Genomic DNA, 19979 nt, shown 5'->3' with positions numbered 1-19979 from the left:
CTAGTAATCACCGTTGCCTAATTTTATGAATTTGCAGGATGGTCTGAATTTCATCTCTTGGCAACTGATCTCTTATCTAGTCCTGATAGTTGGCTCTCTCATCTATTATTATTATTATTATTATTATTATTATTATTATCTACTTGACTTCTGCATGAGGAATGGCAGAGTGGTGAAAAACAGCTGGTTCAAGAAAAGAGTCAGTCGCAAGGTCATGAGATACAGATGGCATGGATAACATAAGACTATAATAGGTAGATAATGTCATCACAGATGAAGAAAGGTGCAGGCTTGTGACAGATGTCAAAGTGAGAGCCATGACAGTGACTACTGATTATTAGAAGCAGATCTGAACGACTTTCATGTAACAAAAATACTGACCAGTAAGATGCCAAGGATCAAGGTGCGGGAACCTCAGAAAACAGATGAGAGAGCCAATTATCAGGCTAGATAAGAGGCCAGTTGCCAAGAGATGAAGTTAAGACCAGAAATGAAGAGTGGGCCAGACTTAGAAACATCTTAGTAAAGGAAGCAACTGAAGTCTGTGGGAAGAAAAGAGTGAAAAAGAGGGAGAAGGAAACTTTATGGTGGAATGAAAGAGTGAGAGCAGCCATAAATAAAAGGAATACATTATCGAAAGAAAAAGACGAAGAGAAAATAAAATTGGAACTCTAGGGAATAAGGCAAAGGTCAGAGACATTGAACAAGAGTGCTGAGATAAGAAGCTGAAGGTCAAATGTATAGTTCAAAAAGTGAATAATGGGAGGCAATATGAGGTATGGGAGGCAATATGAGGTTACTATACAACATGTTCGAAGGCAAAAAGAAACTGATGGATAATTTCAAGGTACTTAAAGATAGAATACAGATCAGAGAAGCCAAGGATTTGTTTGAGAGGGTGTTCCCTTGACTAATACATGCCTTTCAACTTTAATATCTTTGAATAAAGACAATTGCAAATTTAGTTTATGGCAATGTGTATTCAGGTCTGTACCAAGTTTCTTATCCCAGCCGATGCTGTGTAACCGTAGTTGTTGTAGAAAGACTTAGTAATAGATTATTACAGCACTCACAAGCCCCAATGGGTCAAAAAAAAATGCGACTGCAGATAATACTTCCTGCTTTGTGACTGCTGAGTTTCTTCGATCAACATCAACGGTGGAGGAAATCAGTAGTATTTTGGTAGCGATCGTGAATACATCTAAGGTGGGATGCCACAGTAATCCTAGTGTTCTCACTTCGTCTTCATTGTCCAGTTGAAACGGGAACTGGGTTTATATTAGTGCTGAAGGGATGGATTCTAATATGTCAGGATGATTGGAACAGAATTTCCTTAACGGAAACCCACCGCTTTTGAGAAGGCCAATGAGTTCATGTAGGAGAATATGTGCATCACTGATCATGCTAGATCCAGAGAGGGCATAGTCTACATAGAAATCCCTCTTTAAAACCTCTGCAACTTGAGGAAACCTGTGAGATTCTTCCTCAGCTAACTGATGGAGACATAGAGTAGGAAGGTATGGTGCAGATGCTGTACCATATGTGATGGTTGTTAGCTCATAGACTGTAACGGACTGGTCTGGTGAGCTTCTCCACAAAATTCTCTTGAATCTGGTATCCTCTGGATGTACCGGGTGTCCACAATTAAATTTATGGTATTCAGCGCAGTACAGCAGGGCTGTAATGATCATAGAAGCCTGAAATTTCGTAGGTATGCTAACTAAGCAATGCGCTCGCGAATGATGCCACAAAAATTATTAGTAGCAATTTTTGCCACCAGGCAAAATATGGTGCTGTAAACAATGGTAGAGATCAGAGAAAAAAGGCAGGAAAATCAAACACATGAAAACGGTGGTTTTGGGAGGTTTATTAGCATTTATGGTTACAAACGCTGCTTAATATGACCTCCGAACTCAGCAACATGCTGCATCCGTAATACGGTATGGTCGACAGTTGACCGCTACATATCGGGTGAAACCAGAGTGACATGTCGTCGTATGCTAGCCTTTATACCAGGCAGAGACCGGACGTGTCCCTGATAGACACAATCTTTCAAATATCCCCACAACCGGAAGTTTCATGGACCTCAAAGGCCACGCATCTAGAAAATGCCTAGAGATAATGCGGTCATTACTAAAGGTTTCTCAAAGCAATTCTTTCACCTGGCGGGGCGATATGTGGTGCTGCCCCATCTTGCATGAATATAACAGTGTGCTCACATTTGCATTCCTGCAAACTTGGAATCACATGTCACACAAAGGGGTTCCTATAACGTGCAGATGTCACTGTACACCTAACAGGGCCACGAGGGGGCATCTCATCAAAGAAAAACAGACTGAGAATGACAGAGCTTGTAAAATCACACCAGTCACGTAAGCTGAATGCAATGGTTGTTCCTGCACAACGTTTGGAGGAGTCGAACCCCACATGCGACAATTCTGTCCATTCACTGCACACTCCAGAGTAAAATGTGACTCGTCAGTCCACAGAATATTTCCTCGCCACATGTTGTCCATTTCAATGTGCGCCAGAAACAGAAGGGCAAAGTCACGGCATTGTGCAACATCTTGGGGTTTCAATTTGTGAACAGTATGAAGTTTGTAGGGATACCAGTGTAAAATGCGCCACAAAATCTTGTGAACTGTTGAGAGGGGTAGCGACAATTCATGTGACACAGCTCGAGGACTGGTTACAGAATTGGGAGAATGTGCTGCACAGTATGCTACAGCTACAGCAACTTTATCAACTACATCCATGAAGATGGGCCACCGTCCTCGCTCTCGTGCGACACCTAATTTCCCTGTTTCCTAGAATTTATTAATCATCTTCTTCACACCATTACTTGTCATGGGACCTCTTCTCTGCTGTTTTGATCGGCAATATTCTTGCAATGTAGCGTGGCTATTACTGCCATTCTGATAAAACAACTTTACTAGTAGTGCAGAGTCTCTTACAATGAAAATTCACTTCACAAAAGGAATCAACATGCGTCACCAAGCAACAACCAAGGAAGCGACAAAATGCAATTCCATTGGAAGAACATTCTGACATCGGAGTTATGTAATATTGCACGCTCTGACTGCATACAGCGCCATATTTCCCCTGGTGGGAAAACTTGGAACTAATATTTTTTGTGGCATAATTCGCGAGCACATTGCTCAGTTAGCATATCTATGAAATTTCAGACTCCTACGATCATTACAGCCTGTGCTGTACTGCGCTGAATACCATAACTTTAATTGTGAACACCCAGTACCTTCACCTGCCTGTACACTTTAGTTACCATAGCTGTGAAGGCTATTTTATGCTTTCTGAACTGTAAAATGATGGACTGCAGGTCTTGCTGTATTGTCAGCCTGAAGAACAGTTTGTCCTTGGTTGTTCTTGCTGACCCACCAAAAACTACTTGAGTCTTCATAGTAGAACTCAATGATTTGGTGACTGCATAATGAGGTAAATAGCACAGCTGTCCTGCATTCTGTTGCACACTTGTTACCCTTTTCATATGACCCAGATCTTCATACTCCTGAAGGAAGTCATTATAAGCAGTGCGCAGTTCACGCTGGCTTTGTAGACAACGCTCCACTTGCTTCATGCTAATGCTGGCATGTTTATATGAGTCACCCAGTTGACAGTCATCGTTGTGACAAGATAGGCAAACTATCTGCCCAATCGTGTCGACTCTGCCGACATTTTGTTGGAAGTGTTGCTCACATTGGAGCTCCTCTTTTGTTGTAGGATTTTGACTCAGTTTGTCAATTTCTCAAACTCTTGGAAGCTTCTTGTCCAGACTGACATTTCTTCTCAAAAAGAAGTTTCTTTGGTGTTGCTGTGAAGCAGTCGTTGGGTTCTATATCTGAACCTTCCAGAGAGGATGCACCCTAGCTCTGTATCTTGAAGAACTGGTCAGTCACTTGTTCTTGTTCGTTTGTCTGGACAGAGAAGTTCAAAAGGTCCCACGCCGATCAGAAGATCAGTCCTGCTAGGTTGGCAAAACTTGTCATCTGCAAATTCTACATCATTTAGTAGATTCCATCCTTCAGTGTTGATAAATGGTGACAGAATATCACCAGTTATCCTTTGAAGTATCGAACAGATGATAATCACCTTGAAGCTAGACACGTTAATGGCACTTTGACATTGATGCTGTGGGTGGTGTGATCCCACACATGGGCGCCCATATGACAGTTTGTAGGGGAGGGGGGCTAGACTTGGGGGTATGTAGTCTTTTTAACATTTTGGAAGATGAATGAAGACTTGTATTCTGCGGTAGAATAACACACATGGTATCTCCTGCCTGTTGGTGGTGGTAGGGGGTACTGCCACTTCTACGTAATACCGACTTTTAAATCATTTTCTTGAAAGAAAAACACCTGAGTACATTAGATTTTTGCCTTTCCCTGAGAGCTAGGGGGTGCCCACAGTTTCCCCTTGTCCCTGGGTAGGGCGCCCTTGATCCCACATTATTTTGTGGATGGGAATGATGTCTCAATCCGTTCTAGGTTAAGTAACCGAACCGTGGAGTCGGTGATGAAGTACATTTACAAACCGCTGTCCATCAGGGCTCAACAGGGATGTAGCATACCCTTACGATCTTTCAATTTCATGATGGCAGTTGAGAGAAGAATATGAGCGATCGGATTCATCTTTAAAGCACAGTAAATGCTAGGTGACCTCTCTCCATTGTGAGTGTGTGCTAAAGTGTTACGGTGGTAGCCACTTGTCGTGAAACTGAAGTACGATGATCAGGAGCACCGGTAGTTGCAGGTTCCTGACGATCATGATGGAGGAGCATATGGTGTCTTTTACCACATTTCATTTCCTACAACTACTCGACTGGCAAGCCCTTCATGATTTCATACAATTAAAACATAGTTTATTATGCTTCACAGACTCATTCCAATCTTGAACACTTAATTGCATAATTGCGTAAATGAAGAACATTTACATAGGTTGTGGTTTTATTGACAATAAGAGCAGGCATTGTCACTAATGGCTACAAACGTACTAGAGTGTCCAACTAGTTTGTTAGATTTTGGAGTGGTATTAGAAGGCTTGTGTTTAGCGCTGATATGTGTCTTAGATGTGTGATTGACTTGACAGAGTTCCAGAGCTTGACACCTAGCTTTGAGAAATGACAGAAGCTCCTCTATGTTTGGAATATCTTGAGAATTAGGTTGTATTCCCCATGACTTCCTTGTAGTGGTGTCGACACTGTCTAGCATCAGTTGAGCTAGCAGTACATTGTTGTCTCTTAAGAGTAAAAAGGTTTCTACCGCAGTGAGATCATGTCTCACATGATTGACAAGCTGGCAAAATTCTGAAGGAGAATCTTTGCTGATACGTGCAGGTGACAATAATTCAGCCCCATATTTAGCAACTATTACTCTAGGATTGTTGTATCAATGCTTTAATAAACGCCAAGCTACAGAAAAATCACAATTACTTATTGTACGGTTTTGTAACAACTCATGAGGTTTTGCTTTCAATGAAGACAGTAAATAAAGCAACTTCTGTACATCTGATAGAGATTCATCAGAAACTATCAAGCTGTCAAATATATCACAGAAATGAACCCCTGCCCATTAGTCACCACCAAAAAAGGGGAGATTGATAGGAGGCAAGCGTACGCTGTTATTACTAGAAGCAGCAGTAGTGGGTGCCAAATGACAGTCTGTACTTGAATTGGGATCAGATGATACCAACCTTAAAAGTTCAGTCATCTTAACCTTAAGTTCATTGAAAGAATTTTGAAAATCATCTTAGTCTACACCATGATCTTGACCTTCATTATATATTTTGAGCTCAGACTGAATTCTGTCATACTTTTGCCATATATCTGCCTTTTGATCTAGACGGCCATGAATATGCTCTAGATCTTGACTATCTTGGAACATTTTAACAAAGTTCACAGTTCGTTTTGAGCTGGTCTTGGCCAAGCCTCTTTGCTTAACCGACAATTTATGCTGAGTTTCATCCATACTGTGTACAATTAGAAACAGGAAATAAAAGATAAGCCTGAAATATGACTGACCTGTAAAGACTCAAATCCAGTATTGTCATTATGTCACCTGGGACTGGCAGTTCACAGACATAAGCTGTATGAACACTTCATCTTTTAGTAACTTTTGAACCACACATACGCATATTACTGAACATAGTTTAGTATCACTAGCAACACACTAAATGACATCCTGCCTGGAGATGACCAAATGAACGGGTAGGCTCTTTACCATTATTAAACACTCATAAAAGAATACACTAACTTATTACACTGTAATTGCCTGAGATCCCAGTTTTATTCATATTTCAGGATTCCCATGTCGTTACACATAACCTCTGTTGCTATGTTTATAGTTATGCCCAAAGAACTTCCTTTTGCTAAGTCCCTGGCCCAAGCACAGTTCCGTTACCTAGGTGCGGCCTTGTGATACTACCTAAGTGTGCTGCCCTCTGAAGAAAGGTATCTGAGTGCGTCCCACAGAGAGAACAGCAGCTGACTGTGAACAGAGAGAATATGCAAAAATCCACCAACTACAGGGAGACAACCCCCCTGTTACATGTGTTGAAAATTCTCAAGCAGATCATGCCGGTACATTAACACTGCTTGAGAAAGTTAATAATGTTATTTGTTTTCACGTCCCACTAAATACTTTTGTGGTTTTCAGAGATGCCGAGGTAACGGAATTTAGTCCCGCAAGAATTCTTTTAAGTGCCAGTAAATCTATCAACACGAGGCTAACGTATTTGAGCACCTTCAAATACCACCAGACTGAGCCAGAATCAAACCTGCCAAGTTGGGGTCAGAAGGCCAACACCTCAACTGTCTGAGCCACTCAGCTTGGCGCTTGAGAAAGTAAGCTGTGACATAGCCAAAGAGAAACTAGAAGTTCATGATGGTAAAAGAATTCATCAGGAAATTGTGTAAGTACTAAAAACAAAACTGACTGGTTGAGGGTAAAGGAAGAGTTATAAGGACATATCTTACGACAGCCATATCAACATCAAAGAGCCGAATGTGTCTCTTCCATATGTCAACCCATCCAGAGGATATAACAGGATTCAAGTTTAAGTCCCAACGGTGATGAAGTACATTTACAAACCGCTGTCCATCAGGGCTCAACAGGGATGTAGCATACCCTTACGATCTTTCAATTTCATGATGGCAGTTGAGAGAAGAATATGAGCGATTGGATTCATCTTTAAAGCACAGTAAATGCTAGTTGATCTCTCTCCATAATGATACCTTTAAGAGAAGCTAAACTCTTAAGTCGTTACTAAGTTTCAAAGATATAGTTTCTGGCATGGCTAACAGTCCTCTAGACATAATCAAAATAATTCATAGTAATGCAGTCCTGTCCAGTAGTTTTCAGAGACAGACAATTCAACATCAGAGAGCTGCAAGTCATCAGCCACAGCAAAACCAGTTAAAGATTCTGCCCACCAAGTAGGGGTTCACGTTTCGAGGCATGAGGGCAGCGATGCTTTCAGTTTTTTCATCTTAGAGAGGAAACAGATGTTGATATTCTTTCATGATATAAGGAACACAATCAAAAGGAAGTGGATGAAAAGGAAAACACGATAATGTTCTTGCACATCAATCCATGTGGTCTAACAGTGCCTACTACAGTTCCAAAGCATTCATTCTGCAGTATTCACTGGTATCAGCCAAGTTTTACTTTGTTCTTAGTTTGACAATAAGAGAATGCTAAAGATATCATTACTAAACCATCTAAAGTTGCTAATGAATGTTTTAGAATGTTTCAAAGATGTCATGAAAAAAAATAAGGAATAATGTGTAGCTGCTATTAGTGACTACTTAGATGTAATTGTAATAAAAATTCTTTCACTACACATTGTTTCTGTAAAACATATTCCAGATATTAAGTTATTTATAATCAATACAAAAAAAGTCATTACCTACTAAACCCAAGTTCCTTCTTGTAGCACCATAGAACATTAGGCCTGGTTTTTATTGTTGCCTTGGACAACATATGATGCAAGATGACAACCTGTAAAAATAAATAACAGAAAAATAAAATAAAAACAATAAATATGCCTAACAATTAGCCTACAATAAAAAATAGATTATAGAATGTGGGTTTTCAATGTTGCAGGTTATTTGTCAAACAAATAAAATTAAACAGGCAAGTATATTATTTTTTCCAACTTTTAAGAAAAGTGAAGTAGCTTAAAGATATGGAATTTTGTCAGGACAGTGATAGTGGTGGTGGACTTTCAAAACAAGAAAGGTTTAAAAAGGCTAGTTTTGAAAATAAACTCTTTCTTGCTATGTTTTTAAGTACCCATCTATGGCATCAATAATTTTTTTAATGAATTAGATTATCTGCATTTTTTAAGTTTTTCATGCACGTTCACCACTCGTTGGTTTTCTGTAATTCACATGACACACTCTAATTTACAAGATGTACAGGTGTATCACATTTACCTCACTTCAAAATCTCTTTCATTCTTAAACTGCAAAGAATCTTGTGCAGTTTCAGAGTTAAATGAATCATGAATTTCAGTAAGTCAATCCTTCCATTACCCACACCATGAAGTGGGGATGGACTGTAAGCAAGTCTCTGCATTTTACCAGTTAGGATAGGAGGCAAATATAGAATGAGATATTCAGTTTGCAATCTTAAAATGGTTTCTGACCGAGCAAGTGGCCGCCTGACTTGGGTCATGTTGATATCAGCTTGCGTTCGAGAGATAGTGGGTTTGAACCCTACTGTCGGCAACCCTGAAGATTGTTATCCATGGTTTGCCATTGTCACACCAGGCAAATGGGCTGTACCTTAGTTAAGGCCACGGCTGCTTCTTTTCCACTCCTAGCACTTAAAAATGTTATTTGCTTTATGTTCCACTAACTACTTTTACGGTTTTCAGAGATGCCAAGGTGCTGGAATCTAGTTTCACAGGAGTTCTTTTATGTGCCAGTAAATGTACCGACAGGAGGCAGACGTATCTGAGCATCTTCAAATACCACCGGGCTGAGCTAGGATCGAACCTGGCAAGTTGGGGTCAAAAGACAGCGCCTCAACCGTCTGAGCCACTCAGTCCAGCACTCCTAGCCCTTGAGCACCTTCAAATACCACCAGATTGAGCCAGGATCGAACCTGCCAAGTTGGGGTCAGAAGACGAGCACCTCAACCGCCTGAGCCACTCAATCTGGCATTCCTAGCTCTTTCGTATCCCATTATTGCCATAGGACCCCTCCGTGTCAGTGCGACATAAAGCAGATTGTTAAAAAAAAAGTTTCTGAATAATTGCAATTGGTTGTGTCCATAAAGGAGAAGAAAGATTACTAGAAATCAGTGACATTTTCTTTGTCTTTGATATGCAAGTATCTGGCCACAACTATCAAAAGCTTCGTCAATATTCATAAAGTATAAGCTGAAAAGAAAATTAGTGTTTAAGGACTAGTTTGTCCCAGAACCAAGAAATGCTTACAGAAAAATAAGACTATTAAGAGGCGGAGGAAATACTGGCCATCTAATAAGAGATGACAAAAAGAGAACCCCCAGAGGATCTCAACTAGGGAATGTGGGTTGGTGACCACAGCACCCCTAGCCAAGTTCTGGCATTACTTCCACTTACTTGGGAGATGAGCCTCACTTTCATCTATCCTATCTACATTCCATGTTCAACTTCCAAACTTTTCCGACCCCGACAGTATTAGGTTCGCGAAGCTTAGGATGTCTTTCATTTTGATGCCCTTACTGGCCTTTCCCTTTCTTTCGTTGATGCCTTCGTTGTTCGAAAGATCAAACTTCCTTTTTTCTCTTCTGAATAGTGTTAAGACAGTATGGTTGCCCGGCTGGACTTCGTCTTTAAAAAAATAATCACCAACAACATAATTATAACAGCCCTGAATGATTAGGAAGCTACTTTATTATCTTTAACATGATCCTGGCCAAGGTGACACAAATTCTGAAAATTAATATACTGTATCTATAATTCACCACATAGGCTATGTTTGCCAGCATCATTTATGTGCAGCTAACAAAATTCTCTATGATGACTATCCAACGACAGTCTAACTCCCTTGAGTTGTGTGTTAAATTTGGTATAAAATATTGTAGTAAAGGCCACAATAAGTTGCAATATTGTAAAAATAAATATAGCTTCATTCCCTTAGACCTTTCTATCCCAAAAATCATGAATCAGTAGTAGCGAAGACATAATGTCCACACAAAAAAAGCAGTTTCTGTCAACGGCAGATTGGAAGAGCAGGCATAGCACAAGCAGGAGGTACTCAATCTTTGTTTCGGAAGAGACAAGTGGATTACATGTGGAATAGATACCTGAAGCATCTGGTAAGGGAAATCCTTTCTACATGACTGTTAGGGATCAACCAACGGTGCCCCACTTAGTACATCTTATTATGAAGAGGAATTAACATCGAGATGAATAAAATTTGTAGCAAAGAATATTTTGTGAAGTGCTACCGAGTATAAATTATAGCAATCTCTACAAAATGGCTGTGTGACTTAGCTACATCCTAAGATCAGGAACAACACCACAGCAGTTCAGATTAGCACAGATCATAGCTATACTAAAATCTCCTGGACCACAGGATGATTCAACTAGCTACAGACCTATTGCAGTCCTGAATATCTAGAAAGACTGCTCTACAATAGGATGTATGACAAACCAATCCAAACCTCCATGTTAGCATGGCTTTAGGACTAAATTAAACAGCTGGGAGCAAGATTGTTACATTTATATATCCACTATCTGGCTACACAGATTAATGATCAAGCTCAGGAAGATCACACACTGCCCACATCTAACCAAATCCTGGAAATCAAACTCTGAGGCCGCTACATCAGAATCAGCTCCAGAGAGGCAGAGAGCAAATTGTCTGTCTGTCTGTTAGGGCATCAGCCCAGAGGCTGGTTGGATGCAAAAACAGCACTACCAAAGGCTATGCAGTTATAGGAAAACTGCAAAAACCAATGGCAGAGCCCAGATGAAGCATACTAGGCAAGATGAGGAGTGAGGTAGTTTGCGATTGCTTTCCTCACTGGGCCAGAATGTTAAATTAATACACTTTACATTGTTTGTCCTATTGAACCAAGATTACAACTTTTATTATAATTTGGGTCCACCTTATTCAATACATAAAAATTGTTGCGTAGATGTAATTACAACATATATTTCAATCAGTACTAGTTTCGACGCCCCACTGCATCATCATCATCTGATGGAAGTTTGTAGAAAAATTTGACAAACATATAAGTTTTTTCTACAAACTTCTATGAACTGATGATGACGCAGTGGGGCGTCGAAACTAGTACTGATTGAAATATATATTGTAATTACATCTACGCAACAATTTTTATGTACTGAATAAGGTGGACCCAAATTATAATAAAAGTTAGGCCAGAATGTGCCACTGCAGCACGACTGACCCTATGAGCAACACCTTTCATAACACTCGGACACTATTTGTGCTCCGAATGTCATTACTCAGCACCACCCATACCCTAGCAACTTCCATATTATCACAGCGATGGATGAGACTGGGACTTCAGTGGAAGCTACACTTTGGTCTGGCCTGTGCCAAGAGATGGATACAAAAGTACTACATCCATCAAGAAATGGCAACAGGCAGATCGTACACCACAAAGAATGGACTACCCAATGGATCTGTACTATCACCACTAATATTCTTTATCTAATTTTTTATTTTTTTAAATTTACAATTTGCTTTACGTCCCACAGATAGGTCTTATGGCAACGATGGGATAGGAGAGGCCTACAAATGGGAAGGAAAAGGCCGTGACCTTAATTAAGGTACAGCCCCAGCATTTGCCTGGTGTGAAAATGGGAAACCATGAAAAACCACCGTCAGGACTGCTGAGAGTCGGGTTCGAACCCACTATCTCCCAGATGAAAGCTCACAGCTGGCGTCCCTAATTGCATGGCCAACTTGATGTGTCCACTACTATTCATCAGTGACATACCCCAAACCACCTCTCCAGAATTCAGTTATGCGAACACATCGTGCACCAACGCAAGGATTCTGAGGAAGGTGAGATCTAAAAAACCTGAAAGCACTGTATCTGTGCTACAGAAGTGGTGGCTATGCCCTCACCCTTTAGACTAGTGCCCAGTTTCCACTTCCACAATGTGTGGGCAAATTGGCAGCCCATTGAATTTTTAACCCAGAAAAGAGTAAAACTTAATTACTTTCCAAAGTATCTTGCAGTTACTTTAGACCACCCTCCAATCTACAGGGAACATCTTGAAGCAGAAGTGTAAAAACTGTAGACTAGGAACAACGTGATCCGAAAACTGGGTGGAACAATGTGGGGAGCACAGGCCTCTACACTGTAAATTGCAGTAATGGCTCTAGTGAACTCAGCAACACAATACTGTGCACTAGTTTGGCAGGAAAGCTGCTATGCCAACAAAACAGACACTATGTTGAATGAAATAATGATGATAATAACTGGCACACTGAAGCCAATCCCTTAGCTGCATGTCTTCTCCAATATTGCCTCCTCAGAACTACAAAGACAGCAAACAATGGCAGAAACATAGGAGAAGTATAGTGGCTCTCAAATAAAACACAGCCTTCCCATGAATCACAATATACAAATTACCACCACACATTAAGAACAAGCCATCTGCTCCAGAATCAATAATAATAATAACAACAACAACAACAACAATGTAATTTGCTTTACGTCCCACTAACTACTTTTACGGTTTTCGGAGAAGCTGAGGTGCTGGAATTTAGTCCTGCAGGAGTTCTTTCACATGCCAGTTACCAACATGAGGCTGATGTATTTGAGCACCTTCAAATACCACCAGACTGAGCCAGGATCGAACCTGCCAAGTTGGGGTCAGATGGACAGCGCCTCAACCGTCTAAGCCACTCAGCCCGGCTGCTCCAGAATCAAGAGAAACTGAGATAAAAATGTAATTCTTAAAAGAAAAGAAAAAAAATCTTGTAGGATATAATAAGTGCACATGAGGGCATTTGGTTACACTTTACTGGTGGAACAAATGTTTAGTAATGAGAAAAGCAGTAAAAATGAAGTGAAACAATACCTGAAGTAGCAAAGGGGAGAGATCCTTCCTTTATCCTTGCCAGGTACACTGACCCATCCTTAGAAACATTTGTACTTGTAAGTTTAGGAAGTCTGGCCCCGTGGTGTACGGGGCAACGCGTCCGCCTGTCACCTGGCGGCCCCGGGTTCGATTGCCGGCCGGGTCAGGGGTTTTTAATTGTAAATGATTAATATCCCTGGCCTGGGGTCTAGGTGTTTTTGTCGTCCTTAATGTTCCTTTCCTCACATTCAACACTCTACACTTCTGCAATTCCAATTACACCCAGGTTCATATCATATGGTGCAATAGGGACAAACGCCCCAAACAAATAGCTTTTTTTTTTTAAGTTTAGGAAAATAGGAAACTATGTAAACCAGTGGAATGCAGCCATTTTCTGTGATCCTATTGGCTGTATTGGCCGGCATGTGATATAGAGTAGTTTGCTATTGCCTCTGATAGAGCTTGCATCATGTGTGTCCAAGGACTGCATCATTATGCAGAAATAACAAAACAGTGAGTTAGAAAAGTGTCATGGTGAGCTGGTCCAGCTCCTTGGTTAAATGCTCAGCGTAGTCACTTTGGTTCAAGAGGGCCCTGTGTTCGACTCCCAGCTGGATTGTAGATTTTGACAGTAAATGGTATAATTTCCCCTGGCTCAGGGACTGGATGTTTGTACTGCCCTAAACATTTCTGCAACTGACATACCACACACACTATCCTCCAGTATAAAAGCATGCAGTTCCCATACACACCAATGTCACCCAACCCTCGTTGAAGGGTCTGCCTTACAAGGGCTGCACCAGCCTAGAAACAGCCACACAAAATTATTAAGTTATATTAATGGTGTGCCGGACAGAGTGCTGTACCCTCAATATAAACATACAAAAGTGTCATTGCATGTGCCGAATGTGGGAGCTGTATCCCAAATGTCATAAACAGGGAAGGAATGAAATTCACAGATTTTTTAATAAGCCACATCACATGTTCATTAATTCAAGTTTTATCCATGTCAAACATGCACTGATCTCCCGGGTGATACTCTGTTAATGGAAGTTTTGTCCACTGTCTGGGATACTAGAGATCTAATGTCCCCAAATGCTGTTTGCTTGCTCCCAGCACAATGGTCTTGTCACTAGCCAGACCTAACCAATCCAGGCCAATGGCTTTGTCACTAGTTGGACCTTATGAATCCCAATCATTGGATCTAACCAATACAGAGCAATGGTCTTGTTACTGTCTGGACCTATGTTCCTAAGTTGGCAGCCTTGTGTAGCAAACTGAGATGTCTTTTGTACCCCAGTTAGTAAAGTTTTACTTGGCATTTTAGATTTAGTATTGAAAAGGTTGAACCTAATAGATATCTTATTGTTGGCATTTTAGACACAAGATTTTACCAATGAGAAGTAGTGCATTCACTGGGTAATTAATAAGACAGCTTGACAGCCAGTAACATAAGCATCCAGCAGAATGAGAGGACTAAACACACAGTGTATTATGTCTTATTACTAGGCCCTACGAGCAAAGCCACTTGGTCCCTGCCTTGCCAATATCTCACCATTTCTGGTTCAATTTTCAAAATTTGTTTTTAACACTGTAGTTTATACGTAATTGCTGGAGTGAGCAGAACACTGGTCTTCTGAGCTCAAACTCATGGGTTTGACCATAGCTCAGTCTGATGATACTTGAAGGTACTCCAATATGAAATTATTAGCACATAAAAATTCTCCTGTAGGGAAAAATCCCTTAGCTGCATGTCTTCTCCAATATTGCCTCCTCAGAACTACAAAGACAGCAAACAATGGCAGAAACATAGGAGAAGTATAGTGGCTCTCACATTCAACACTCTACACTTCTGCAATTCTGGTTCAATTTTCAAAATTTGTTTTTAACACTGTAGTTTATACCTAATAGTAATCAGTGGGATGTAAAACCATTATTATTATTATTATTATTATTATTATTATTATTATTATTATTATCATTATCTCCACTTTTTCAGGTGTGATTCTATAACTGAGGAGTTTGATGCAATAACAGCGTAAGTAGATTTATGTTATTTTGAGCAACAGGAGCATGAAGTTTATAAATGTTGCAGTTAAAAGTAATATTTGGAATCAAACTAAATTTTATGAGGTCAGTAAATTTATTTCTCAAAGAATTTGATTCATCACTTTGTTAATAAGAAAGACAGATTTATTTAAAATTTTATTTTACACGCTGTTAATGCATGAAGTAGGAATATTAGATTTTGTCATATACCAGTATTGTTCAGGGAGTTAGGAAAACATGATCGCTCCCTGAAGGGGAAGAGTAGTGGTAATTTACCCTACCTGGGATTTCTGAAAAGTTTTGAAAATCTAAGTTGATTTTTCTTTACTTTTTATTCACCTTTTTTCAGTTTTGTTGCAAAAAGGACTGAGAGATCTGTCACTGTACTCTCCCCAACTATGGTATTAGGCTACAGTCACATCCCTCCCTTCACCACACAAAAAGTTGAAACATTATGAAATTAGAGATATTACTTTCTGAACAATAACTTTCATTCCCCTTTTTATTTACGAAGTGATTTCCTAAAAAACAAACAAAAGGAAAACAAAACACGAGGTATATCAGTTGGATTTAGATGTTGCGTTACTTCCTTGTTCAAATTCCTTGCTAATACCACATCACTGACCCGTCATGATGATTCATCTTCACATGCTGTATCTTCAGACTCTACAGAATCATTACACACACAGACATGACTTTCTCATACCATTCAACATTTTCAAATTCCAAGTACTTAGTGAAAGAACATCAACCTTTTTGTCTGCTTTTACACCAGGTTTCCTTACATCAAGTAGCCTCACATAATTAAAACTGAGAAAGCTAACATTCCTCTTCAGAAGGTAAATGACACATAGTTAGGAGTGGAGGACTGTGACCCTCATCAATCACTACTGATCTGCATTTAGGGCAGTCGCCCAGGTGGCAGATTCCCTATCTGTTGTAGCCTTTTCTTAAATGATTGCAAAGAAATTGGAAATTTATTGAACATAGCCCTTGGTAAGTTATTCCAATCCCTCGCTCCCCTTCCTATAAACGAATATTTGCCCCAATTTGTCCTCTCGAATCCCAACTTTATCTTCATATTGCGATCTTTCCTACTTTTAAAGACACCACTCAAACTTATTCGTCTATTGACGTCCTCCAATGCCATCTCCACTGACAGCCTCGGAACATACCACTTAGTCGAGCAGCTCGTCTCCTTTCTCCCAAGTCTTCCCAGCCCAAACTTTGCAATATTTTTCTAACGCTACTCTTTTGTCGGAAATCGCCCAGAACAAATCAAGCTGCTTTTCTCTGGATTTTTTCCAGTTCCTGAATCAAGTAATCCTGGTGAGGGTCCCATCCACACTCTAGTTGGGGTCTCACCAGAGACAAATATACTCTCTCCTTTACATCCTTACTACAACCCCTAAATACCCTCAAAACCATGTGCAGACATCTGTACCCTTTATTTACAATCATATTTATGTGATTACCCCAATGAAGATCTTTCCTTATATTAATACCTAGGTATTTACAATGATCACCAAAGGGAACTTTCAACCCATCAACGCAGTGATTAACACTGAGAGGACTTTTCCTATTTGTGAAACTCACAACCTGACTTTTATCCCCGTTTATCATCATACCATTGCTTACTGTCCATCTCACAACATCATCAAGTTCATTTTGTAGTTGCTCACAATCTTGTAACTTATTTATTATTCTGTACAGAATAACATCATCTGTGAAAAACCTTATCTCTGATTCCACTTCTTTACACATATCATTGACATTTATATAAGAAAACATAAAGGTCCAATAATACTGCCTTGAGGAATTCCCCTCTTAATTATTACAGGGACAGAGTTCTATTTTCTAGAAACAGAGCCACCTATTCAGCCACTCTTTTGTCAAGTCCAATTGCACACATTTTTGCCAGTAGTCTCCCATGATATGCCCTATCAAATGCCTTAGACAGGACAATCGTGATACAGTCCAACTGACCTCCTGAATCCAGGATATCTGCTATATCTTGCTGGAATCCTACACATCATGGTAATAAAGTCACACAAATTTGTGCACCACGAATCTATTGCCTTTAGCAGAAAGCATTCTTAGAAATAGGTTCAAGTGATGATAGCTGGTCTTTTAATGCCATTACTGCATTGAATAGTTCTGGATGTATCCTTCTGTTCACAATTCCTTCCCTTCCACTCACCAATATATTCTCCAAGAAAAGAACTGGCGGCAAATTAACTCTCTGCTTGTGAAGCATGATTTATGCAATAACAGCGTAGCGCATGCTGCTGGTTTTAGTGAGCTCCTGATATGCAGTGGCCTTCTAGTGTACCATTACATTATAGTTAAAGTGAAAATATAAAGGAGACTGGGACAGATAAAATGGCCGGCGGTGACTTCAAACAGAGTAAATTAATGTAAAATTGTCACCAAAACCTAGACTGACATCACAGTAGAAGGCATGGAATCACGAGGGCCATGTAAAAAAATCTTGAAATGGAATCTGGATTGATTTTAAAAAAAATGAATTCTGAATCATTCTTTACCACTTTACAAAAGAAAATATTTATAAAATCCTCCTATCAATACAAGTCAAGTCATCTGTCACACAGGCTTAGTTGTCAATGTGACTTGAGACCGACAAGGTCATCTCCATTCGAGACGACAACTTTTAGTTACAAATGTTATACACGTTTTATTCGTAGTATTGACGGTCTCACTACACTCCTCAGCATAGTGTTTTTATTTAACAGTCAGCAAGATCTATTCGACGAGAGGACTTTGTACCTCAACGTGTTTTTAACTCACCAATCATGATCACTGTCACTTCACATCATTACGATTTTTAATTTGTTTGTATATTATGTAATAATTGTTTTACTACTGAAGATGGCCTTGAGATTAGGCTGAAACATGTACAGACTTTGCTTCATCTAACAGATGACTTGACTTGTATTGATAGGAGGATTTTATAAATATTTTCTTTTGTAAAGTGATAACCGTCAATACGGAATGAGATTCATTCTTTACCGAAAAAAAAAAAATATAGCACGCAATAAGCTGAGAGGAAAAGATATCATATCCATCGTGGTAAGCTAATTCAAGAAGACACTGTTAAGAGGAGATTGAAGAGGAATTCTATGCCAAACAGCATATATACAGTGAAAAATTTAGGCAGAAAATCCGATATTTCATAAAGGAATAATAATAAAAGGAGCTAACTGAACTGTGACATCAGGAAGAAACAAGAGGTCTATTTGCACCTTTAGGCAATCCGCTATAAGAAGAGAACGAACTGAACCAACTGTTTAATATTTACATTAGCTGAGATAAATTAGAATGAATAATAAGAATCCACACACATATATATACATTCGGCATAAATAGCCGAAGAAATAAGAATATTAGAAGCTATATGAACAGTATAAACATGTATTGTGTCATTCGAATTTTATTTTATGATTTCATGAGCGAGCTTGACACCATGGAGTCTTTCTAAGATGTGGGAGTGTACTGCCTGAGATTACATAATTTGGCTCAAGATGACTCAACGTGATCAGAGATGACGTACAGAGGACCAGTTACCGGCCGCAAGGATTGCATGTAGCAGCTGAGAAGAAGAGGCCAACTCAGAGGGGTGAAAGAAGCGAGATAAGTTTCTTATTTTCAAAATTCTATGTATCATTAGGTAGAAATTGATTACTTCAGCTAAATTGCCAGTCACATATAACCCAAGTGCCAAACATGACCGACAGAACTAACCTTTTTCATGTAAACTGACGAATGATATTTGTGCTAGTCAATATGTATATTGCTGTAGGAAGTGACATCGTTATAAGTGAATTCTAACCTTAGCCATAGTTTTGCTTATGCCAAAAGAGAGTGTGTTACGTATAGATATAAGATCACAAATCATTCGGCAGGGCTATGTTGTTGTAATTCAAAGAGTATTGGGAAGAATACATGCTGTGTGAAATTTAGATGGATTCTAGGAGGTGATAATATTGACAGACATGACAACGGCTACATAATGCAAAGAAGAAATAGATCCTATGCGAATTATGGGTAAATGCAGAAGCAATATCGTCGAGGGAATTTTAATGTTATGGCGAATAAGAGGTTATTAAGAAGATTTGAAATGAGAAAAGCAGTAACTACAAAGTGATAGATTTGAATTGAATATATGTATGGAAATGTAAAAGATACGAAGGTGCATGCAACGGTAGACGAATAAATTTGGATGGTGTCTTTAAAACTATGAAAGATCACAATATGAAGATAAAGTTGGAATTCAAGAGGACAAATTGGGGCAAATATTCATTTATAGGGAGGGGAGTTAGGGATTGGAATAACTTACCAAGGGAGATGTTCAATAAATTTCCATTTTCTTTGCAATCATTTAAGAAAAGGCTAGGAAAACAACGATAGGGAATCTGCCACCTGGGTGACTGCCCTAAATGCAGATCAGTAGTGACTGATTGGTAATTTTGAGGAAAGAAGAAGGTATTGTGAGATTAAATGGTACATGAGAGTAGGATCGTATTGAATAATCATTGTATGGCAAGATTTATATCCAGAAGAGAGTATACAAGTATGACCACAGCGTATTCCCATCTTAAATAAAAACTCATAGTAATGTACCATAGTCAGCTGATAGCCTCCATATTTGAAATAGATGTTAATTTAAAGGATTGTGATAGAATTAATCAACACATTTAGCATTTCTCCTTCCCAAATCAAGTTAAGACTGAGGAAGCAATTCAGTAAAATGGCACAACAGAATACATAGGCTATAGAGGTCAGTTGATATTACCAAGGAAGAAGGCACAATACATACAGGCACATTTGTGAATTCTAAGCCT

At 39.4% G+C, this 19979-nt stretch overlaps 1 protein-coding gene across 2 annotated transcripts in view; it reads right to left on the bottom strand.

Annotated features, from left to right (window-relative positions):
• l(1)G0020 (RNA cytidine acetyltransferase l(1)G0020) overlaps positions 1-19979 on the bottom strand; it is a 248047-nt gene that overhangs the window by 216924 nt on the left and 11144 nt on the right. For both annotated transcript variants that reach the window (XM_067143333.2, XM_067143334.2), the window contains one exon: positions 7921-8012. In XM_067143333.2, the coding sequence (XP_066999434.2) occupies positions 7921-8012 (92 nt within the window). The remainder of the gene's footprint in view (positions 1-7920; positions 8013-19979) is intronic.

The sequence above is a fragment of the Anabrus simplex genome, chromosome 3 (assembly GCF_040414725.1).
Source record: "Anabrus simplex isolate iqAnaSimp1 chromosome 3, ASM4041472v1, whole genome shotgun sequence".
In the NCBI taxonomy this organism is placed as follows: domain Eukaryota; kingdom Metazoa; phylum Arthropoda; class Insecta; order Orthoptera; family Tettigoniidae; genus Anabrus; species Anabrus simplex.
The sequence above is the reverse complement of the archived record's forward strand: the minus strand, read 5'-3'. Positions and strand labels throughout refer to the sequence as shown.